This window comes from Pteropus medius, unplaced genomic scaffold (assembly GCF_902729225.1).
Source record: "Pteropus medius unplaced genomic scaffold, Ma_sr-lr_union100, whole genome shotgun sequence".
Lineage (NCBI taxonomy): Eukaryota > Metazoa > Chordata > Mammalia > Chiroptera > Pteropodidae > Pteropus > Pteropus medius.
In genome coordinates this window covers 1,487,648-1,513,554 of record NW_024353517.1, presented here as the reverse complement: position 1 = coordinate 1,513,554, position 25,907 = coordinate 1,487,648, and the positions used below count along the sequence as shown (strand labels likewise).

The window sequence follows — 25,907 nt, the reverse complement described above, 5'->3', positions numbered from 1 at the left end:
ATTTTAAAATTGTTTGAAAAGAAAAAAACCCAAACCATAGAATGTATTACAGTGAGACCTGATATAAAATATGAACTTTCTCATCAGTTGTAAGAAATACCACACTAAAGCAAGATGTTAAAAATACTGGAAATGGGGGCAAGGGAGAGGTCTATGGGAACTCTGTACTTTCTGCTCAATTTTTCCATAAACTTAAAACTAAAAAATGTCAATTTAAGAAAAGAAAATGTAACAAAAATAAATCAGTTTTTCTTTTTGTTTTGTATTGGTGTTAAGTATCAGGAAATGTAATGACTTGCTTAGCTGAAGAACTTAATTAAAAAGAAAACAATTCTTTTGACAGCCTCTCTAAGGGTTTATAGGGCTCATATAATAAAGTATTTTGCAGAGAGGAATTAGAAGATGGTAAGAGAGGAGGTGAGGCCCATAACAAACTGGCAAAGAGTAACAGTTACAACATTCTGGTATATTGATAAATAGCTGTGCTGATGTTTTCCATTTTTTCTCATTTTCTATAATCTTATTTCTGTGACATCAGGATAGGGGACTTCCTCTATCACTGCCTGTTTCAGTCACCTGCCATTTCTTATAGTCTTCTGAATTAAATTTGAAAGGGATTTCATAAGTCCACTGTTAAATCTAACCTATCCAAAGTAGCATCTGTACCTGATGCTCATTTAGCTTTTACTGTTGAACATACAGGGATTGGGGACACATGGTTTTAGGAAGTGGTTTATTCTCTTCACAGACTACTCTTACTTGTTAGCACACTGTTCTTCCTTATTAAGTTAACATCTTTGTCTTTATAGCTTCTGTTGCTCTTATTCTTTACTGTAGCACAGAGGAAGTCTAACCTTAAAAGATAGCTATCACGTACCGCTTCTTTTTTTCCAGGCTAACATTCCAGTTATTTTAACTATTCTTCATTTGAGGAGACCTTTGTTATTCCTGTTACTGTCCCCCCTAGACACATTGCCAACTTCTAAGTCTCTCTCAGAATAGCGCTCTTAAAGCTGAACATAATACTCCAGAAAGAAGCTATTTAATGTAGAATACCATGGGTCTATTTTTTTTTTTTTTTGATGGAACTGTTTATTTGGTCAAAAATTACATTTGTTCTTTAGCAGTATTGCCATTTTTAGGACCATCCTGAACTTTAATTAAAGTCTATAGGTTACTGTGAACTATAGTTCAGTTAGCATCCTGTACCTGTGCAGTTGATTTAAGAATTTTTAACATTTGTTAAACATTTACTTTAATACTTAAAAATAATTTTATAGAGTATTTTTAAAGTACATTTTCGTCTGTATAATCTTATTCGGTTCTTATAACAATCCTTTGAGCTAAGTGGAAAAAAAAACCTGTTACCTTCTTCTTGTAAAGATGAAAGAACTCATGGTCGGAGAGGTTGACTTACTAAGGTCATACAACTTTAGAGTTATATGAGAACTAGGACTCAGCTGCGGGTCTTCTGATTCCAATTTCTATATTTATGTTACACTATATAGTGCTATTTCTAAGTAAATTAAAACATTATGAATAGGATTTTTAATCACCATTCCATCCTCCCTAGTGAGTTGGCAACATTTTGTTTCCCTTAGGGACAGTGTTTGGATCCAGTCTCAGTTCGTTTTCATGTTCCTCTGGCACACATTTGATCATCTTTTATGAAATCTTAACATTGCCCTATTGATTCTGTTTGAAAGAATGACACGGGGATTACCTCTTTTTGCATTTTTAATTTTACTAAAGGGCTTAAAGATTCATTCTATAAGCATCTCAATTTTTGACAGTACTGTTATTAGAACTTTATTTTCCTTCTAGTCTAACTTTTTTATTTCTTCTTGTTACCTTATTTGCTCTCTTTGCAATATTGCTTCAGGATCTATAATAATAATTTTAAAAATTATTAAAAATAAATAATAGTAGTAGTAAGCACTCATTATTTACCAGGCACTATTCTAAATAAGTTATATGTATTAACTCATTTAATCCTTACAACAACCCCATGAGAGTAGGGTATTATTATTTTTATTTTAAGCTGAATTACAGAGAGGTGAACTCAGTTGCCTAAGATCTCTTAATTAGTGGTAGAACTGGGATTTAAGAGGCTAAACTACTATGTTAACTCCTGCTCCGGCAAGGCTGTTCTCTCTGTCATGCAGACATTTCTGTCTAAAGGCAGTTTTTCCTGTGCTTGTGGCAATTGACAGTTTATCTCTCTTCAACTTAATTTATGTGTTTCAACTCTATAACTTATTAATCTTTTTGAGTATTACTTTTTCACTCAAAAACATTAATTGACTGCTTACTCTGAGAGCATGGAGTCAGGAGCATCTTAAGTCTGTCTGAGTGAGTTTGCAAAGTCTTCACAAAAATTGTAATTTTTGAGCCTTGTAGAATGAATATATGTTTTGAAGGCCAAAAGAGAAAAAGCCATCTCTAATATGGAGAGATTAGTAAGTTCAGTTGCTCAGAGGAGAGAGACATAGCACCTTTGAGGTACTGCAAGTAAGTTCATTTGACTAAAAGCAGATATTATCTGAAGGCAGTAGGAAATCATTGTAGATTAAAAAACTTTTTAATAGACTATTTTTTGAGCTGTTTTAGGTTTATAGCCAAATCTAACAGAAGGTACAGAGTTTTTTTATATAAACTCTCTTGGAGTGGTAAATTTGTTATAGTTATATGTACATTGACACATTAGTACCCAAAGTTTAAGTTTACACTAGTGTTAACACTTGGTGGTGTACATTCTTTGGGTTTGGACAAATGTATAATGACATGTATCCATCATTATAGCATCATACAGAGATGTTTTACTGCCCTAAAAATCCTCTGTGCCCTGCTTACTCATTCTTTCCTCCATCTTAACCCCTGGCAACCACTGACTTTTTTACTATCTCCATAGTTTTGCCTTTTTCAGAATGTAATGTAGTTGGAATCGTACACTGGGTAGCGGTAGCCTTTTCAGGTTGGCTTCTTTCACTTGGTAATATGTATTCGTTTTCCTTTTCATGGATTGATAGCTCATTTTGTTTTAGCATTGAATAATAATCCTTTGTCTGGATGTACCACAATTGATATATCTGTTCACCTTCTGAAGGACATCTTGGTTGCTTCCAAGTTTTGGCAATTATGAATAAGGCTGCTGTAAACATCCACGTGCAGGTTTTTGGGTGGACATAACTTTTCAGTTCATTTGGGTAAATACCAAGGAGTGCAATTGCTGGATCTTATGGTAAGAGTATGTTTAGGTTTGTAAGAAACTGCCAAACTGTCTTCCAAAGTGGCTATACTATTTTGCATTCCCACCAGCAGGAATGAGAGTTCCTGTTTCTTCATACCCTCGCCAGCATTTGGTGGTGTCGATGTTTTGGATTTTGGCCATTCTAAAAGGTGTGTAGTGGTATCTCATTGTTGTTTTAATCATTGAAGAGTTTTAATATGGAAGTGACACCAAATTTATATGCCTCAGAGTTCCATCTGAAAGCAGTGTTTTCCTTTAAAAGGAGTGGAGCCAGAACTAGAGGAAAAGAGACTGCTTATGAATCCGTTGCTGTGATTAACTAGAAATAAAGAGGACCGTAGTATAGGTCCTGCCAGTGGGAGAGAGAAGCCAAAATGAGAGAGCTTCAGTTGGAAGTATGTAATGAAGAAGAAGGGAGTTTCCCTAGCGATTCTCAATATACTTAGGGGATATTTGGAATTGGGAGCGGGGTAGCGGGGGGTTGTTTTTTGGTTGTCAGAATGACTGAGGATTTCTATTGGCCTTAGCAGGATGTTGAGTGTCATGCAATGCATAGGGCAGTTCCTCACAACGAGAAATTTCATTGGGAAACACTGTAGAGTGTGATGACATTCACTGAGAGAAATTGAATAGCAGGTCTGTGGAGGTATGATAATGAGTTCAGTTTGAACTCTCTTGGATTTGAGTTGTTTGTGGATACCAGTTGAAGATGTCCTTAGGCAATTAGATATATGAATCTAGAAAAATAGATATAAGTTTCAGATTTAGGAGTTGTTAGAGGTGGTTGAATAGATAATGTTTAAAAAGGTAAAGGTCTGAAAAATCTACTGAGGGAAGTAGAAGTGGTTATTGCTGACATACAGTGTTATAGAACACCAGCAGTTAATGGATGAATGGAGGAAGTGGATCCCGTAAAAGAATAAGAAGGCCAGAGGGGACAGGAAAATCAGTGGTGTATTATAATTAAAGCCAAAAGAAGTGACAATTCCATCCAGGGGCGTGTGCTCAGTTCTGTCAAATATGGCAAGAGCTAAGCAAACTAAGGACATAAAAGTGTTTATTTGGCATCTGGAAGGATCTGGTCACCCTCCAGAGATTACTTTTAGTGGGGTGAGTGGCAGAGGTGGACACTAGTTTATAGAATTAAATAGTGTGTGGGAGGTGAGAAAATGGGGCAATGAATGTAGATTACAAAAAGTTTTCTTCTTTTACAGCCTGAACTTTCAAACATTATACATTGTCTGATTTTCATGTTAGTGTATCAGCTGACAGGTGGGCATTTATAGGTGTCTCATGGTTTGGGGTTATTTGAATATTTCATTTTCTCCTTATTTTATAAAAATTAGTTAAAAAGGAAAAAAAATGCTAACATGAATAATCTTAATTCTCATACATTTAATGCATTTGAAGTGAAGAAGGAAATTATTATGCATACTAATAACAGCAATTTTTCTGCACTTAAGCTAGACAATTATATGTTTATTTTGTAAAGAAAAGAACACAAAGAACCTGGAAGGAATGTTGGGTACAGAGCTTTAAAGACTGCAAAGATTAAAAAGGAATTGTGAGTAGGAATTCGTGTCATATTTTTTACTTCTCTTAAAACATGGGGATCTGAATTTGACTTTCAGACATGTTTTAGGAGCACATTATGTATAAAAGTAGAAGATTCCATGTACAAGGTTATCTTTGAAGGGAAGGAGAAAGAGGGTAGCTACTAAGGGAATGAAAGACCTGAGAAAGATTTTTTTTAAAAGATAGATGATGACCTGAGCTTGTTTCTTTGTGGAAGAGGAAAGCCAGAAGACAGCAAAGTTGAAGATATAGGGAGGGAGAGGAAAATTAATAGACAATAGACAAGATTCCTTGAAGAGTCAGGATGGTATTGGATCCAGAATAATGTTCTGGGGCTTACCATTGAGTTTGAAGGCAGAAATAGTGATGGATTTGAAGGTAAGTACATTTGTATGTTAAACCATAGGGAGTTCATTCATTCGCCAGTTTCTGAATGCTTGCTGGGTGTTTCGGTCTTCTATTTTGGGTATATATGGTCCCTATCCTTAAAGAGGTTAAGGTCCAGTGAAGATGAGGAATTTTTAATGGTCTTCCTATTTTTCTTTGAGTTAGGATGTGAGCCTTTTTGGAGTCTTTCCTAGTCTCTCATGATTTCTCAAATTATCAAGAGTGGGTTAGAGATCATATCCAAAAGGACTTTTAAGTTACTTGAATGTAATTTTTCCTGACCTAGTAAATTTACTCTTAAAAGATTGATACTTTCTTAACTACTTTAGTTCTTTGAAAGAGATCATGGGTCTTTCTCTCTGTCATATGACAGGCATAGTTCTTTGTTATGGGGCAGTGTTGCTTTTTTACGCTTCTCTTCTCCAAATCCAGTTAAATAATAATATCATTTCATCAAACTTTTTAATAAAGCAAATCTTAGTTTATTAATTTTAATTTTTAAGTAAGTATTCTTAATAGTCTTCTTGAGGACAGGATCAGACAGCTAACAACTGGGAATGTAAGACTGATTAGGATTGTGGGTAGGAATTCTTTGCATTATAACCTATATGTGTACAACAGCGGTTCTCAACGGGGGACAATTTTGACCCCCAGGAGACTTTTGGCAATACCTGGAGACATCTCTGGTTGTCATCACTAGGGGTAGGATGGAGCTACTACTGGCATAAAGTGAGTAGAGGCCAGGGGTGCTACTAAAGTTACAATTCATGAGACAGCTCCCCACAACCAAAGATTATATGGTTCAAGTGTCAAAAGTGCTGAGGTCAAGAAACACTGGTATACTTTAACTAACATTTGAATACTTATGAACTAGTCCAGCATGCTTATCTGCATTATCTAGTTGAACCTTCAGAAACCCCCATGAGGTAAGTGATATCCTTCTTGCCCTAAAGGAACCGTTCATTGGCAGTGGAAGCTGGATACAAACCTTGGGCTTATCTCTTTAAGAAAACTTTAATATTTAAATATTCATGACACACGTTCTTTTTTAAGGTTATCTTTGGTCTTACATGTTTTGTTTTGTTTTTTTTTAGGGACAAATTTTCATGGCATTTGAAATACATAATTTATTTTTAATATTACAGATCTAGAAATGGCCATTGCCTACTGGAATTTAGTGCTTAATGGAAGATTTAAATTCTTAGACTTATGGAATAAATTTTTGTTGGTAAGTTCATGTTTTCTGCAGTTTCATGTTTTCTCTAAAATATTAATTCGTTCAGAGATAAATTAACATTTTAAAAGCATCTCAGAGATGGTAATGGATATAGAAATTGGATTACCAGAATTTTATTACATAAGTTGTTTTGCATTCTTGTATTTAGCATCATTTGAACTTTTTTTGAAACTTTTTAGTGACTGGATTTTTTTTTAATAGGAACATCATAAACGATCAATACCAAAAGATACTTGGAATCTTCTTTTAGACTTCAGTACAATGATTGCAGATGACATGTCTAATTATGATGAGGAAGGTAATGAAAAATTTTGCCCTACCAATTTGTTTGTGTTTGTTTTTACCTGCCTTCTTCTATCACACTCTTAAACTTCTACTCTTTTTCTTGGAGTGCTGTTTTACTCTTCTAAGCTTTTATTTATGCTTTTCTGAATGTATGAAAGAACTTCATCCTCTTTATTAATCTATATTGTTCTATATTCACGTTTTCCAGAAAGGCATGGGTAATTTTCATTCATTTTAGATTTTCATTTTACTTTAGGAACCTCTTATCTTAGTGTACTTTTTTATATTTGTATGTTTTTTTTATTGTTCTCTCATCTGTGAAGTTGATTGTAAACTTGAGTTTTTCTAATTTGAAATGTAGTTTAGCTGCTTACTGTAGTACTATTGGCATTCTATAAATATTCACTGATTGAATGTTTTTCTGTTATTTATGTATGTATAAAGATGATGCTACCATCTACTACTTGTTTTTCTTTTGTTTTTCTAGAAGTGATTTACCTTGATTTCTTCACACATACTTACCTAGTCCCCCGTGAGAATTAGCAGGATGTTTTTGAGATTATTGAATAGACATAGGTAATTCTTTTAAAAAATCTCCGGTGATCTTGGCCTCCTTAGAAGTGTCCTGGAGCCATTTAGTCTAACCAGAGATGATGTTATTTTATTCTTCGTTTTCATTGTCATTTATAGTGTTCACTAAAACGTAAGAAATGTCTAATCCTGCATATGACTGATAATTGTGTTGTTAAGCTTACACGAAACTGGAGAACTTTCTGATTTAGAGATTGGCCTGTGGCTATACAGAGGCATGCATATATGGAATTTAAAATCTTTTAGTAATTATCGTGAAATAGGATGGATTTTGATGCTTCCTGTTAATTTTCTTTGTAAGATTGCCATAAAATGCCTGAAAATTTGTTTTCTCCTACTTACTGTGCTTTCAGCTCTGGCAGTATGCCATCATTTCATGGCCGTTCCCTTAGACTGCCAGTTTTGACCAAATTATTTCAATGCCCTGACTTCATTGACTTTCAGAAAACCATAATATTGATTACCAAAAGAGTTATTTTTATCATTCGAGGGATGACTAAGTATTGGAATAATAGAGCAGAGAGAATATAAGGAAGACTTTTGGTAGAAACTCCAAAAAAGCTAGGATTGTGGAAGCCTCTATCAGTGAGAATATTTAAAATGATACACTTTAACTATTATGGGGGAGATACTTAAAAAAATAAAGAATTCTATTAAAATATTAGTCTTATTTCTCCTTTTCTTTCTTTCCTTTCTTCCATATATTTTTCCCCCCAGGAGCATGGCCTGTTCTTATTGATGACTTTGTGGAATTTGCACGCCCTCAAATTGCTGGGACAAAAAGTACAACAGTGTAGCACTAAAGGAAACTTCTAGAATGTACATAGTCTGTACAATAAATACAACGGAAAATTGCACAGTCAATTTCTGCTGGCTGGACTGAACTGAAGATCAATCCTCGCAATTCAGACTGAGGGTTGAGACAAAACTTTAAGGATACATCTTGGACCATATCGTATTTCATTCTCCTAATGGTGGTTTGGGCTTGTCTTCTAGTCTGGGCCGCTCTAAACATTTATAATTCCAACATTGTGGATTTCATCTTATATCTGTGGACCATCCTAGTTTATTCTCCCATAAGTCTTAGAAGCTTTATGGTGATTATTTTGAGGTTTCCATTCTTGCATAAAGCACAATGCTGTCTTCATCAGAAAACAGTTTGGCATAAGAATTAAACACATGAACATCACAAACAACTTATAAAAACTTCTTAAATATATGCTTTGGGCTAGTTGCAAAGACTATGCTGATAGCACTTCCAATGAGAGTGATATATTTAAGTGTACCAGATCTGGAATGGTGTTTTGGTTTAGGGGATTTTTTTTTTTTTTCTGGCAAATCACATATATTGTTAATGTGAGTAGAAAATCTGATGGAAAAAATGTCAAAATAACCAACGTGAAAAATTTTTAGGATAACTTTGTGTGCTTACCTGAAAAATTTATTGTGTTTCAGACCCTCGATTTCAAAAGGTTCCACAGAACTAGTCTGCACTTATCTTACCCATGTTTATATATAATTGTCCTACAGGGAGCTTTTATTTAGAAAATGTCTGCATAATGTTAGATTCCACTCCTATCTACATTATGCACTACATAATTGAATTTTATTATGATTTTGAAATGCTTATATGCCTGGCAAATAAGTTAAACTATTTAATTTGTTTTGAATGTTTTAGATTGCTACACAATACAGTATTCTAAATTTAGGCATGAGGGTTTATTTTTTATTTTTATTATTTTTTTTTGTCAGCACACTATGGAACACAAATGAAATTCTCTTAATTTATAAGATGATAGTAGGAATTAAATTTTGAAAATGGTCGTGATGAGCCATGAAGTTCAATCCTTATAGGTACTGCTCTTTCGTACAAATAGTCCATTTTTGATGACTTCTTATTTTGTTGAAATTGCTTTAACTGCTAATCACTGTGGTTGCCAAATACTTACTCAAGGAGCAAAGATTTTCAAGCAGGCATGCACTTGATGCAAAATACCAACCTGGCTTCTATTTTCGTAAATTATTTAGTCTCTTTACTGTTTTTGTTCCATTCAAATTAGCTGAGTTTTCACATCAAAGCAGAATTCTATCTTGTATGTATGATTTTCATTACAAGACCTATGAGCTGCTTTCATGCTGAAAATGCTCATTTCCCTGTTCACTTCCTGACATGTGAAGAAGGGTTTATTGCTTTTTTAAACATTTCTGTAAGGCAGGTTAAAAAATATAAAACTTCAAATATTGTATGCCTATGGTCTGTAGCAGGAATAGATTTTGCTTGGTATGTCCAGGCAGTCGCTGAGGTCTAATGTTAAAATTATCCAAGGAATGTACTTCAGATTAGCAGTACATTTTATGTAGATGTGGAAAAAATTTTAAGAACAATGACATATTAAAACTACTTTTTATTTACATGATTTTGAAATTGACTAGAAAACTTTCCCCATGGATATTATATTAATATTCCAATCATAACTTTAATTCAAGAACACAATTCTACCAAAAGAAAATTTTGAAAATTTCTATTCAGTTTACTGGAATTGGTTTTTTTTTTTAAAAAAAAAAAAAGGGAAGAAAAAAGAAGAAGAATTCTGCTGCTTTCAAGTATTTCCTGATTTCATATTTGTAAATATAAAGAGGAACTTCAATTATGAAAAATTTTTAAAGATATATATATGTAATATTTTGTTTCCTGTCTTGAAGATTTGAGTTATGATATTGTTTTCAGATTGAATAATTAATTTGAGTATGCTGTGTTTTGATATGGGATCCCATTAGCTTTTTTCCCCCAATATAAATTGTTTTTCATAAAAGTCTGATATTGGTTCATGGCCTAGTGCCTTGGGTTTTACAGACTTTTTCTTTGACGCAAGACCTTTTCACTTTTCAACAAAATAGTATTTGTCATCAGTTTGGTACTAGACATTTATAATTACTGTGTAATTATAAACAGATACATAAATCTTTGAATATAATTATGTAGCATAAAAGGTAAGGTTCGCTCTATGATGGCATCTTAGAATTAATACTATGACTAGGGCTGAAAAGAGAAGACTGATTTAATGTGGTGTGATTATTCTGAGGATAAATGTCTGGTTACAGGGAATATTTTGTACTAACAAATGCTTATACACATGGCTTTGTGTGTGAGTGAATGTGTGCTTGTGTGTGAAAGAGGTTGAAGGAGACACGCTCACACACACACAACTTGAATTGCTTTAAGTCATTAGTGTTTCAGTCTTCATTCTGGTAAACTCCCCATGCTGATTGTTTTGAACTGAACCACAGGTACAGTTTCCTTTTTGCCAAATGTCAAAACAGGTACACATTTTTAAATGTAATGCTTCTTAAATAGTAAAGTGTATGAAATTAGAAGTGCCCACATATAAAAATACTTGAGATCAAGATTATCTTTAGTGACTATCATCTGCATATCTCTGTAAGTTCAATTGTGTTTCTTAACAATCCCTGTCATATTACCAACAGAGGCAATAAAAGCTTCAGTAAAATTTCCATGACTAAATTTTTTCACATATTATTTCAGTGTAATATTTTTAAAGACTAAAATATACCTGAAAACTTTTCCCGGAAGAATAATAATTCATGGAAAGATCATTGTAATGGCAAGTTTTAGGGAGAAAAGACATGCCAACTCTTGTTTACTACATTTAAAATGTTTACAACTATACTGGGCTGCTTTATTTAATTAACAGTACTGTAGTTGTGTAATATGGCATTGTAAGTATGTGTTCTTCATTAGACTTTTAAAAAGTTTTAATGAGAGAAAGTAAACTTAATAAAATAACAGGGGAAATCTTTTATATACTATCCTTACTGGGGAATTCTTATTTAAGCAAGGTATACTATTTTTTTTTCCTCAAAGATTTAAGTGAATGAAGTGTTCATCTATTTTTTATTTGATGATAATCAAGAAGTTCGAGTAGTTGTAGCTAGTTTAACGTGCACTTTGCTTAGATTTTTAAAACATATTAAGACTACGTATTGTAAACCTGTAACTTTTACATATGAATGACAGAAGAAAGTTAAACCTAATGAAAGAATTTTTGAATAAAAAAGGAAAGTGGTGCTGGGGAAATTTATTATAGTTCACAAAGTATGCCTTTGTAAACCTGAATCAACTTTTAGCAAGAATTAATTTATGTAGTTCTAAATGTCAAATTGTGTATATTTAATAGAAAGTACTTATTTGGCACCTCAGCAGTTTAAATGTTACTTTATACTTTTAACAGTATGATTTATATTGAATACATAGATGTTTTGATAAGATTTTATCAAATTTGATAATGTAAAATGTTTTTAAAATGTGAACTATTTAACATATATCTTAATAACTGAGGACACAATACCTGAATTGTGATTTCTACATAATGTGATAATTAGGGTTCAAATTATGGCTCATCATTTAATTATAAACAAGTATATTCTGAACTCTACTTGCCTCCATTTTTACAATCATATAGCAATAATTTTTATTTATAGATGTGGTGAAGTTATATATCATGATACCTTTACCTTTGATTTCTGAGGTGAAGGGGTTTATATTTTATAGTTAAGATAAATTTGAAAATTCCTAATAGTACACATCCCCTTTTCCAGGTTTATCCTATTTGTTGCCATTTTGGTTGAATACTTGGCTTGATTTGTACCTGATTCTGGAGGCAGATAGTGCTGTTTTTTTAAACTCAATACAGTTACATACATGGTTTTACCAGAGCATTCTTGCCATCTTATTTTCTTCATGGCCTGTTGGGTAATTGGCATTTCCTGCTGACCAACTCATTTATTTGGCAACTTTCCACTAGGCTCAATGTTTTGTGTTAATGTGGCTTTTGACTTCTCTTCCGTTGTTTGTTTTTTTTAAAAAAAAAATTGTCATAAATAAGGAAATTATGATAAAAGGTACACAGCATCCGTTGTAGATGGAATTCCTAAAAGTAATGTCTTCATGAATCTCAAAGACATTATTTTGTGACTCATTAACCATTTTTAAAATTGAGAGTCTAAATGTATTTTTAAGTATATCCAAATTTTTCTTACAGGTATTAAGTATTTTCAGTTTAATTCTTTTGTATTTGTGCTGTGCAGAAATCAATGTTATTTGTCTTAGAACATTGGTTTTCAAGCCATACCTTAAGGCTGCTGTAATTTGTGAGGCTGGGCCACAGCAGGCAGGATACCTCTCCTTCCACTTCATCTATAGCTTTCTACTTTATTCTTTGTAGAATGTTGGTATTTCACGAGATTTGGTTTGCAGGGAAATGTTTGATTAAAAAACATTTTTGTAATGTCTGGCTTAGAGGGAACATTTTCTCTCTGGCAGATTTTTTAGGAGAATGGAAAGAGATGGTGTCAGACTGTAATTAAAGCAGGCCCGATCATAGAAGGCAACTGGTTTGAAAAGAAGACTTGATTAAATAAGTTTCTAGGAAAAAGGAATTTTGAACCAAAATAAAGCTTGATTTGAAACAATGAAAAGTTTGAAACTTACCAGAGGCAGCATGTGAGTGGCATAATGACCAAACAAAAGAAAAAAAGGATAATGTTCATTTTATATTTAGAATGTATATATATTTAGACATGTTGAATATAAACATTTACCTAAAATTTTATTTCAGATTATGAAATATTCTAAGGAAACTTTGTATCTAATGGAAAACTTGGTCGATAACAAACAAAAGATTTTTACTGAAAGGAATATTGTAGGGCATAAGATTAGGGAAAAACAAAATGGCTAAGAGAAAATGCTGATATAAGCTGGAGACATGATTTTGTTATGTGACACATAGCTAAAAGCAATATTTGATCAGTAAGGTTTAGAGGTGTGTACTTGGAATCCTTTAAAAATAGCATGTTTAGTTTTTAAGCAGATGCTAGTGTTCCTATTCCTGACAGCGTATTTGAATTTATTATGTTGAAATTATATTAAATGAATAGGCTGTCAGCCAGAGTTCTAAAATAGTCATTTCTATGACTTTGTTGTAGTGATACTTTAAAAATGTAGCTTTATTGAAATATAATTTGCACAACATAAAATTCACCCATTTTGTGTACAATTCAATAGTTTTAGTAAATTGAGAGTTGTATAACCATCATCCCAATCTAGTTTTAGAACATTTCCATCAGCCCATAAAAATTCCCCTCATGCTCCTTTGCAGTTGATTGCTGCTGCTACCCCCAGCCCTAGGCAACCACAGTGGTCTGTTTTATAAATTTTCCCTGTCTAGAAATTAACACACAAATGAAATACAATTTGAGGTCTTTCGTATCTGACTTCTTTAATTGGCATGTTCTTGAGGTTCATCCATGTTGTAGCATATACCTGTACTTAGTTCCTTTAATCACCATATGGGACTCCATTGTATGGATAGTCCATATTTTGTTTATCCATTTACCAGTTGATGGACATTTGGATTGCTCATAATTTTTTTTATGACTGCTATCAACATTCACATATATGTCTTTGTGTGGACACGTTTTCTCTTAGATTCCTAGGAGTGTAATTGTATTGGTTGGAAAATTTGTTTAACTTTCTTAAAAACTGCCAAACCATCTTCTAAAGTGGCTGTAGCATTTAAAAGTATTCTTACCACAGTACATAAGGGTTGCAATTTTTCCACATCCTTGTGAATACATGTTATCTTTTTTTTTTAAATTACAGTCATTCTGGTGGGTATATATTTTAAGTGTGCAAGTCATACCCAGCTGTCCTAACGTGTGTCCATTGGATGTGCAATTTGGGTGAATATAAGGTGGTCTGAGGGATTGCTGTAAAATTACAATAGTCATGTACTTACTTGAAGGTAGTGAGGGTAGTCAGTGAGCGGTAGTTATACCCTTCCAATGGGAGTTCTCGTCTCTTAGTGAACTCTGGTGAGATGGACTGCATAGGTAGAGTGGTGCTGATGGCTGGTGCTGTGTTATTGCGTGTACCATGTAGCTACCCAATTAGCCTGTGACTGGTATAACCTAAATGTTGCACAAATAACTGCATAGGTATATCAATCTCATTATTAAGCTTCCCAGAGCCCTTTTGTCTCTGAGATAACTTTGGAAATTAATTTTTAAATTTGTAAAAATTTAGTTTGTATCGTTTAGTTGCTGCCAGCTACTTGTGTTCTATATAGTGGACATTAGTGCGTTTTTAAAAATTTTTAATGGAAAATTACACAAAAGTGGAATGATATACTGGACCTCCTTCAACATGATCAGTTCATGGCCAATCTTGATTTATCTATTGCCATCCATCTTGCCAACCCTGATTTGTTTTGAAGTAGGTCTCAGGAAATAATTTAATTTGTAAATATTTCATTATGTATGTCTAAATGATAGACTCTTACATATAACCACAATAATATCACCACACTTAAATGTTAACAATTTCTTAGTAATTATCTAGTCAATATTTTGAATTGTCTCAAAATTTTTTTCCAGTTCAAGTTCGGAGTCAAAGAAGGTTCATACATTGCATACATCTCTAAATCTCCCTACTTCTCGGCTTGGAATTCATTTGTTTGAAAAAGCAATGGTTGCTTTAAATATTTAAATTTGTATTCAATTTATATCAAGGTGACATTTGATATACTTAAAAATTCTAACTTGAAAATATTGTTCCAAGTTAACGAAGTGTCGTATAAAAAGCTATGATAATTGTTATCAACAAACATTCCATTAATTTAAAAATACAATGGGACTTGTATCCAGAATATATAAAAAATTTTTACAGCTTAAGAACAAAAAAAACCCCAATTTACAAATGAGCAAAGGATTTGAAAAGACATTTCTCCAAAAAAGTACACAAATGGCCAGTAAGCATATGAAAAGACGCTCAACACCATTAGTAATCAGGGAAATGCAAATCAAAACTAGAATGAGTTACACTAGGATTGCTTTAATAAAGAAAAATAATTTCATAAGCATGTGAACAAACGAACATTGGTGGGAATGTAAAGTGGTGCGGCAGCTCTGTAACACAGGAAGTTAAACACAGCATGTGACCCTGCGATTCCACTCTTAAGAATTGAAAATACATCCAGGCCCTTTGTAGCACTTTTTTACTTTGTGTGTCTATGAATTTGACTATTTTAGCTACTTCACATCAGCAGAATCACACAGTATTTGTCTTTTTGTGATTGACTTATTTCACAGCATAATGTCCTCGAGCTTCATGTTGTAGCATGTGATAAATTTCTTTTTAAGGCTGCATAATATTCCATTGCACATATATACTGTACTTTGTTTATCCATTTATCTGGCAGTGGACATTTAGCTATTGTGACCAGTGCGGCTGTGAACATAAGTGCAAATATCTTTTTGAGACCCCACTTTCAATTCTTTTGGATATATAGCCAGAAGTGAGATTGCTGGATCATATGGTAGTTCTATTTTTAATTTCTTGAGGACCCTTCATAGTTTTCCATAGCAGTTGTTGCACCATTTTACAATCCTACCAACAGTATACAAAGGGTTTCAATTTCTTTACAGCCTCACCAACAATTATTTTTTTTAATACTAGCCATGCTAATGGGTGTCAGGTGATATCTCACTGTGGTTTTGATTTGCATTTCTCTCATGATTAGTGATGTTGAGCATTCACCTATCATCCTATTCAAGTCCTCTGCCCACTTTTGTATTGGGTTATTTGGTTTTTTTGTTGTTGAGTTTTAGTTCTTTTGATATTCTAAATGTTAACCATCTAGTCTGGCATGTCATTAAGTCCAATGTTTCTTTATTGATTTTGATTTTGTTTGGAACATCTATCCATTGATGAAGGTGGGGTGTTAAATTGTCCCCCACTATTATTATATTACTATTTTTCACTTAGATCTGTTAATATTTATTTTATATTAAAAATTTCTTTTGTGTGGAATCTTTAGGGTTTTCTACATAAAACATGCAATCTGCAAACATAATTTTTACTTCATCCAACTTAGATGCCTTTTGTTTCTTTTTCTTGCCTAATTGCTCTGGCTAGGGCTTCCAATTCCACGTTGAATAGAAGTGTCAAAAGTAGGCATCCTTGTCTTGTTCTTGATGTTAGAGGAAAAGCTTTGCATCTTTCACCATTGAGTATACTGTTAGTGGTGGGGCTTTTCATACATGGTCTTTATTGAGATAGTTTCCTTCCATTCTTTGTTGAGTTATTTTTTTCTCCTATGTCTATAATGTCTTTGTTGTGGTGAATCTTGTCAAATGCTTTTCTGCATCAATTAGGATGGTCATGTGGCTTTATCTTTCATTCTGTTAATGTGCGTTAGAATAATTGATTTTCATCTGTTGAACCCTCCTTGCATTCCAGGAATAACTCCCACCTGGTAGTGATGTATAATTCCTTAATGTGCTGTTGAATTTATTTTGCTAGTATTTTGTTGAGGATTTATGTATTGATATTCATCAGAGTTACTGATCTATAGTTTTCTGGTAGCGTTTCTTTGGCTTTGATATCAGGGTAATGCTGGCCTCATAGAATGAGTTCGGAAGCAGGCTTTTCAATTTTTGGAGGAGTTTGAGGAGGATTGGTGTTAATCCTTTAAATGTCTGGTAGAATTCTCCAATGAACTCATCTGTTCCTGGGATTTTCTTTGTTGGAGGATTTTTGATTACATATTTAATTTCCTTACTAATTATTCAGTTTTTCTATTCAGTTTGGGTAGGTTGTGTGTTCATTTTTTATAGAGTTATTTGCCTTTATTGTTAACTTATAAGAGTTCTTTATTCTAGATACTAGATCAGATGTATGATTTACAATTATTTTCTACTATTCTGTGGATTGTCTTTTTACTCTTCACAAAAGTGTCTGCTGTGGCACAAAAAGTTTATTTTGGATAAAGTCCAATTAATTTTTTTCGTCGGTTGCTTGCACTTTAGGTGTCAAATATAAGAAACCATTTTCTCATCCAGTGTTCGAAAATTTATACATAATGTTTTCTTCTAAAAGTATTAGAAGTTTTATAGTTTTGGCTTTCATCTTTATGTCCTTGACCTATTTTGAGTTTATTTTTTCATACTCTGTGAGGTAGGAGTTCAAATTCTTTTGCCTGTGAATATCCAGTTGTCCCTATACCATTTGTTATAAAGACTACACTTCCCCCATTGAATGGTCTTGGCATCCTTACTGAAAGTAATTGCCTGTAAATGTGTGGATTTTTTTCTGAATTCTCAATTCCCATCAATGTGTAAGTCCTTCCTATGTTCGAACCACATAGTTTTGATTACTATAACTTTGTAGTTAAGTTTTGAAGTCAAGCAGTGTTAGTTTTCCAACTTGTTCTATTTTAAAATTGTCTTCGCTATTCTGGGTCCCTTGCATTTCCATACAAACATTAAGATCAGTTTGTCAACTTCTGTAAAAAAAAAAAAATCCAGCTGGGATTTTCATGGTTGTGTCGAATTTGTAGAGCAGTTTTGGGAGCACTTATAATTTTGCTTCACTGTTTCCATGTCCATATGATGTTCTTGATTCTTAGTGTCACTGCCTTCATTTAAGTTTTAATCATGTACTGCCTAAGTGCCTGCTGTGGCTTTCTGTATTTCTCTGCCTTTAATCTATTTTTCTTCCAATTACTTGTTCTCACTATTATCAAGGTGACTTATCTCAAAAGCTTAATTAAGATACTTTGGTGACTCCCCAGAGCTTTCACAATTTATTCACTCATTCACTTGAATAAAGGTCTCTATTTTCTTAATGTGGCAGGCATTATCCTGGGAATGCAGCAGTGAACAAAACATACAAATAATTGCCCTCATGGAACTTATATCCTAGTGTGGAGAAATGTAATAAGTAAAATATATACTGTGATATATAATGAGAAGAACTATGGTGGGGGAAAAGTGGGGTGATCAGGGAGGGCCTCACTGAGATAGCTGAATAAATACCTAAATAAATAAGTTAAGCCATGCATATATTTGAGGAAAGTTTGGAGGCACATTAAATAGCAACTATAAAGATTGAGTTGGCAGCATGTTTAAGTAACATCACGAGGCTAGTGGGCTGGAAAGGAAGGAGTGAGGTGAGGAACGGGAGATAAAGTCAAAGATAACAGCAAATCGTGTGTGGCCTGGTGGGCCATTGTTAATGCTGTGGCTTTTACCGACAGGTGGAAAGTCATTGGAGGATTTGAGCAGAGGATTAACAGGTTCTTTTCTGTTGCTTTAGCTGATGCACGGAGAAAAGACTGTGTGTGGTGGGAGGAGTAAGGTGAAAGCAGGAAATGAGTTGTAGGCACCCTCTAAAATACCCACAATGATCCCTGCCTCATGAGACTCATGTGTAATCCCTTCTCCTTGAGTGTGGGGTGGTCCTAAGGACACGCTTCTAATGAATAGAATATGGCAAAGGTGATGATGGGATATCATTTCTGAGATTAGGTTATAAAAAGACTGTCTTCCATTTTGAATGTTCTCTCTTATTCTCACTTGCTCACTGTTGGAAGTCGGCTGCCATTTTGTAAGCTGCATCCACATGGCGAGGAACCAAAGGTGGCCTCCAGCCAACAGCCAGTGAGGAAAAGGCTCTCTCAGTCTAACAGCCACATCATTAAGCTTGGAAGTTGAACCCCTCAGGCGAGCCTTCAGATGATACTGCAAATCTGACTTAACAGCTTGACTATGGCCCAGTGTGGGACCTTGAATGTGACATGCCCAGATAATCTGTACTCGGGTTCTAGATCCACAGAAACTGTGGGATAATGTCTGTTGTTTTAAGATGCTAAGTATTGGGATAATTTGTTCCACAGCAATAGATAACTAATATGTCAACTAAAAAGTTAATGCAAATTGTCATGATGAGAGATAATGGTGATTTAGGCCAGGGTGATCATAATGGCAAAAAAGCCGTTGAACTCTGGATATATTTCAAAAGTAGATATAACCAGATTTTCTGAGAAACTAGATAAAGTGAAGGGAGGGGTGGTTGTCATAGTGAAACAAGAGTTCAAAGATGATTCCAAGGTTTTTGGCCTGAGCAACTGAAAGAATGGAATTGCTATTAACCAAGATATAGAAGATTTGAGAGAAAAAGGTTTTGGAGGAAAAGATCAGGAGCTCAGTTCAGGATACATGTTAATGACGACTATATGACTCAATACAATTGTGACAAGGTATTTAGATGTATGAATTAGGCGATAAAAGGTGAGGTGTGAATTGGGAGATGTACACCTAGGAGTTATCAAATTATTATTGACATTTAAAGCTTTCAGTCAGGATGAAATCACTGAGAGTGACCATGGACAGAAAAGAGAAGTCTGAGGCCTGAGGCCTGAAGCACTTCAATATTAAGAAACTATGTTGGTGTGGAGGGAACAGCAAGGAGAACTGAGATGGAGCAGCCAGTGAGGTAGGAGGAAAACCAGAAAAGTGTTGTAGGAGTCGAGTGAAGAGATTGTTCCAAGGAGTAGGGAGTGATAAATTACGTCAAAGGCTGTAGATAGTTCCAAAAAACTGCAAATTGGATTTAACAACATGGAAGTCATAATTGACTTTGATGAATAGATTTCAGTGGAGTAATGGAAGGGGAAAGCCAGATTAGAGTGGATTCCAGAGAGAATTAAAGAAGAGGAATTGGGTTAGTGAGTAAAGACAAATAGTTTTGCTGCACAGGGGAGCAAAGAAACATCGTGATAGCTGGAAGGGGAAAAGTAGTCAAAAGATTTCGTAAAGATGGGAGAAATAACAGTATGGTTGTTGTTATGCTGATGCGAAAGATTCAGTAGACAGAAAAAACGATGCTATAGGAAAGACTTGCTGTAAGTTGTCCTATGGTAAGAAAGAAAGTTCTCACTGTTTAACATCAGACACCCTCTGCATAACACCCTTTCTGCCTGTCTCCCCTCTCAGGTGCACTCTTCATATAGCTGGGTTTTTGTACCTTGGAGGCTTTTCACATTCTTTAGCCTCTAGTTTCCACTTTTCACACCCTTTTCTGTAGATTTATATTAATTTTTAAAACAATAGCAATAAACCCTCTTCTTGAATGTCTCTATCCCGGGAAGCTCTTCTCAGATGCCTCAGAGTGATTTAGATGGTTTTCCTCTGTGCTCCTGTGCCCTTTCTCTTTACTGATTTTTTTATAGCGCCATGATACACCATGAGAATAGACCAAAAAGGAAATACTGATAACAAAGACCATGCCTTATTTGATTCTTAATTAGCATATATAGCGTTTCACACGCAGTGAATATATATTAAATCTTTGGTATCGATTAATCAGAGTATATATAATTGATTCTTATTGTTTGCTGATTTCATATTTGTGAATCCTACTCACTAAAATCTATTTGTAACCTCCAAATCAATACTTGTAGTACCCAAGCAGTCATTTGCGGCCATGCACAGAGTGGCAAAAATTTTGAGTTGATTGTCACGCACATTCCTGAGGTTGAACAAGGCAATGCCATCTTCACGTTTCAGCTCTCATACTGTGAACAACTGTCCTTTTTGCGATATATTAATTTTCCACGTTTTTATACTTTTTGTTGGTGATTTTGCTGTTTAAAATGGCCACCAAGTATAGTGCTGTCTAGTGTTCCTAAGTGCAAGAAGACTGCAATGTGCCTTATGGAGAAAATTCATGTGTTACCTAAGCTTTGTTCAGGCATGACTTATAATTCTGAGGCTGTGAGTTCAATGTTAACGAATCAACAATATATATTAAATAAAGTATCTTTAAAGAGAAACACGCATAGAACAAAGTTATGTCTTGATTGGTTGATGAAGATGTGTGCAGAGGCTCACAGGAACCTAACCCTGTTTTTCCCTAGAAGCAATGTTTCAGTATTTGTGGTAACTTTATAGAACATAACTACTGTGAATGAGAATTGACTGTAGTTTGGCCTCAGTCTAAAGTTGCTGGTCAGATTCTTCCCACTCCCCCCTACAGATGGGAAGCAGGTGAATTTAGATTGTCACTTGTAAAGGAACCCTAATCAAAATGACTTTTTGTTTATAACTTTCTCTTATGAAAAATTGACCCGGAGCTACCCCACTCAGTCTGAGGGGAAAGGCGGGATAGTAATCCTGAGGTGATCTAATATCCTGGATATAGGTAGGGCAGTCATGAAGTTATACCACAGGTAGGTCAGACATTAGTGCCTAAAGGGTTCCTAAGACTGAGTTGCCCAGAGACTGTAGTTGTATTGTTGCCTTTCCCAGACCCTAGAAATCTGAAGGTGTTCAATGCTTGATGACTGAATGATATTGGTAATTATTTTCTCATAAAAAGAATTGGTATTGGTGTTGAGATCTTAAAAAGCAATCCAAGCATTAAAGACAGAGCTTCGTGATGTGACTCTCCTCTTTTGTTTTGCCTTCATTTATTGAGCACTTACCATGCTCTATATTGTGCTCATCACTTTGTCAACACTATATTGTTCAATCTTCAAAACACCCTAAGGTGCAGATAATATTTCCCCCATTTTACAATTTTAAGTTTTGAATTATTAGATCTTCAGTACTTTTTCTTCTAGGGCAAGATTTTTGGAAAGGAATGGATAGATTTTACTTTTCATTAAATTTTATTATTAGTTTCAAGTATACAGTACATTGGTTAGACATAGTTTATGATGTTTTACTTTTTGTCATTAAGATTTTTATGAATTCAACATGAGAACGTACTGCTTTCAATGTATAGAAAAGACATCATAGAATAAACTCAACTAGGTCCCATTAACAGTTTAGAGGTGGTTGTATGAATAGCTAGTTAATGTGTAGGTTTTGATATTAGCTTTGTTGAGTTAGGAACTGTTACAATTGAGAATGGTTCTTTTCAATGGTTACATTCTGGCAAGTATTGGAGAAATCGATATGGCCTGATTCCACTACTGATCATTGTGACCTTGAGAGTAAGTCTGTTTCAACTGAGTCTGTTTTCACATCTGTCAAATGAGAGTTCTTTCTATATCAACAATCTCTGATTCCATATGCTTTCAAATGAAATCTATGCAACAAACTATCTCCAGACTGGCAGAACAGATGTTACTAAGTAATTTGTTTTCAAGCATTAAATAAAACCTTGTTCTACATACATATACTGTGGCAGAGTCCATCCAAACCTGATCTCCCCTATTTCCATAGTTAGTTGTAGCTGGCACATAGTTGTCTGGTGATGTTGCTTGGTTCCTGCCTCCAGTTAGGTGTAGCCATGTTACAAAGTTTTTACCAATAGAATAAGCAGATTTGATGTGTCTCAGTTCTGGACTAATGCCTTACATAGCATGACTTCCAAATTATCTTTTCCTGTCAACTAGAACTCATGTAAACCCAACTTTAGCCAAACAGGTGGTGATAATGCCCTAGAATAGCAGACCATCAGGATGAAAAAAACAGCAACAAAAAATGTGAATCCCTGAATGACTTCATGGAACAGGGCTGGTGGCTGACTGGAACTCCCCATGGAGTATAATAACAATGTTACACTTCTTTAAGTCTATTTGTTGTTGTTGGGTGTCTGTTGCAGCAATATGGCCCTATCTAACCACTATATCTACTGAATGTGAAATTTTTTCCCAAGGGAAACAAAACTTACTGAATTGGATACCCAGATGCTTTTAATTTCCAGGTTCATTAACAAATCTGTATGTTGCTTACAGATTGAGGAAAAACTTTAGCTTGTCGATTCACAAACTGTAGTGTATTTAGTGTATTCAAGTTTTTAAGTTTATTTTTAATCTAATCACTGCTAGATTTTTGAACTGGTTCAGCAGGCCGGAGTTCCAAAAGAAAAGGAGTCAGCCACATGAAGATTTAGCAGAGAAGAACATTCCGTGCAGAAAGAACAGTAGTGCAAAGTCCCTGAGGTATGAATAAATTTGGCAAATTTGAGGAACAGAAGGAAAGGCAGTGAGATGGCAGCACAGTGGGTGAGGGGAGAGGGGCATGAGATGAGATCAGAGGGGCAGGCAGGAGCCATTTGTGAGAGAGATCATACAGAACTTTTCTCCGACTTACCTTGCTAAACATGTGCCCAAGGTCCATCTCTATTGTTGCAAATGGCAGGATATCGTCCTTTCTGATAGCTAAATAGTATTTAATTGTGTATATGTACCACATCTTTTTTATTCATCCATTGATAAGCATTTGAGTTGTTTCCATATCTTGGCTATTGTGAATAATGCATATATCTTGTCAAAATCCTGTTTTCATTTCCTTTGGGTATGCACTCGGAAATGAAATTGCTGAATCATATGATAGATATATTTTTTAATTTTTTGAGGAACCTCTATATTGTTTTCCATAGTACTTGGACCAATTTACATTACTGATAATGCATGGGAGTATCCTTTTCACCACATCCTCAGCAGCACCTGTTATATCTTGTCTTCTTGATGATGGCCATGCTAACAGGTGTGGGGTGCTAGCTCATTGTGGTTTTGAGTTGCATTTTCCTGATTGGCAATGTTGAAAATCTTTTCATTTGCCTGCTGACCATGATGTCCTCTTTGGACAATGTCTATTTAGTTCTTCTGCCCATTTCTTAACCATATTTTTTAAATTAAGTTGTATGAATTCTTTATATTTTTTGGATATTAACCCTTTATCTGATATGGTTTGCAAAAATTTTCTCTCATTCTGCAAGTTGTCTTTTCATCTTAATTTTTTGCTGTGCAGAAGCTTTTGAGTTTGATATAGTTCCATTTGTTGATCTTTGCTTTTGTTGTATGAGCCTTTGGTGTCATCCAAAAAATAATTTCCAAGACCGATATCAATGAACTTTTCCCCTACATTTTTATTTAGGAGTTTTATGGTATCAGGTCTTACGTTTAAGTCTTTGATCCATTTTAATTTTTGTGAGTGTTGTGAGTCAGGGGTCTAATTTCACTGTTCTGCATGTATTTCTCCAGTTTTTCCAGCACTGTGCATTGAAGAGAGTATCCTTTTCCCCTTGCATGGTTTTGGTTCCTTTGTCAAAAATTAGCTGACCATATATACTGGGATTTAATTCTGGGCTCTCTATTCTATCCTGTTGGTCGACATGTCTATTATTGTGTTAGTACCATACCACTTTTTATTACTATGGCTTTGTAGTATAGATTGAAATCTATACATGTAATACTTCTGGCTTTGTTCTTATTTTTTTCAGGATTGCTTTGGCTATTTGGGTTTTTTTTTTGGTGGTTTCACCCAAATTTTAGGATGGTTTCTTCTATTTCTGTGAGGAATGCCTTTGGGTATTTTGATGGGGATTGCAATGAGGCTTTGGGTAGTACGGTCATTTTAACAATATTAATTCTTCTGATCCATGAATATGAGATGTCTTTCTATTTGTGTCTTAAATTTCTTTCAGCAGTCTTGTAGTTTTCATTGTACAGATATTTCACTTCCTTGTAAATAAATATCTTTCACTTTCTTGGTTAACCTTATTCCTATTTTATTTTTATTTTTTGATGTTATTGTGAATGGAATAACTTTTCTTTTTCAGATATTTCATCATTAGTGTAGAGGAATGCGACTGATTTCTGCCTGTTGATTTTATATCCTGCCACTATACTGAAATTGTTAATTCCGACAGTTTTTTTGACTGACTCTGGGACTTTCTGTGTATAAGATCATGTCATCAGCAAGTTGTGCCAATTTACTTTTTCCTTTCTGATTTGGATGCCTTTTATTTTTGTCTTACTTAATTGTTCTAGCTAGGACTTCCAGTACTATATTACATAGGAGTGGTGCGAGTAGCCATCCTTGCCTTGTTGCTCATTTATGAGGAAATGCTTTCAATTTTTCTCCATTCAGTATAATGTCCGTTGTGGGTTTTTCATATGTGGCCTTTATTATCTTGAGGTTAAGTTCCTTCTATACCCAATCTGTTTTTTTTTTCTTTAAATCATAAAAAGAACTTGTATTTTATTAAATGCTTTTTCTGCATCTATTGAAATGATTGTGATTTTTCTTTCATTTTATCGATGTGATGTATTACATTAATTGATTTGCATATGTCAAACCATCCTTGCATCCCAGGGATAAATCCCACTTGGTGTATAATCCTTTTAATGTGTCCTTGGATTTGGTTTGCTAACATTCTGAGAATTTTTCCATCTATATTCATTAGGGATATCAGTATATACTTTTCTTGTGGTGTCCTTGTCTGGTTTTGGTATCAAGGCAATGCTGGCTTCATAGAATGAGTTTAGAAGTGTTCCCTCCTCCTTGATATTTTGGAATAGTTTGAAGAGAACTGGTATTAATTCTTCTTTAAATGTTTAGTAGACTTCTCTAGGGAAGCCATCTGGGGAAGTTTTCTTGTAATTCGTTGAATTTCTTCACAACAGCTATTTTATATTATCAGTTAGATCACAATATTCTGTGTTTTTGGGTTCAGTTGTTGGAATATTATAATTTTCCTTTTTTTGTTATATGGCAATATGATTTTTCATAGTGTTTGATAAAAAGTGCTTCTATTGCCACATTCGAAGTAGTGAACATCTTCCTTATTTAAGACTTTTTATTTGATTCTAACAGTTTAAGAAGTTGGTAATTAGGGGCCTTTCATTTTCCAAAAAATGGTATTATAGCATGAGTTTTTGGTTTCTCTTACCAGAGGTGACTCATCATTAAGGTTGGGAGTGCACACAT

General features: G+C 34.3%; 1 protein-coding gene across 1 annotated transcript in view; it reads left to right on the top strand.

Moving 5' to 3' along the window:
* The window catches only part of DCUN1D1 (defective in cullin neddylation 1 domain containing 1), a 28,217-nt gene extending 16,443 nt beyond the window's left edge, over positions 1 to 11,774 (top strand). Inside the window, exons 5-7 of the mRNA XM_039850856.1 lie at positions 6,358 to 6,440; positions 6,651 to 6,747; positions 8,043 to 11,774. Of these exons, the coding sequence (XP_039706790.1) occupies positions 6,358 to 6,440; positions 6,651 to 6,747; positions 8,043 to 8,122 (260 nt within the window). The 3' untranslated portion in view covers positions 8,123 to 11,774. The remainder of the gene's footprint in view (positions 1 to 6,357; positions 6,441 to 6,650; positions 6,748 to 8,042) is intronic.
* Positions 11,775 to 25,907: the final 14,133 nt, after the last annotated feature.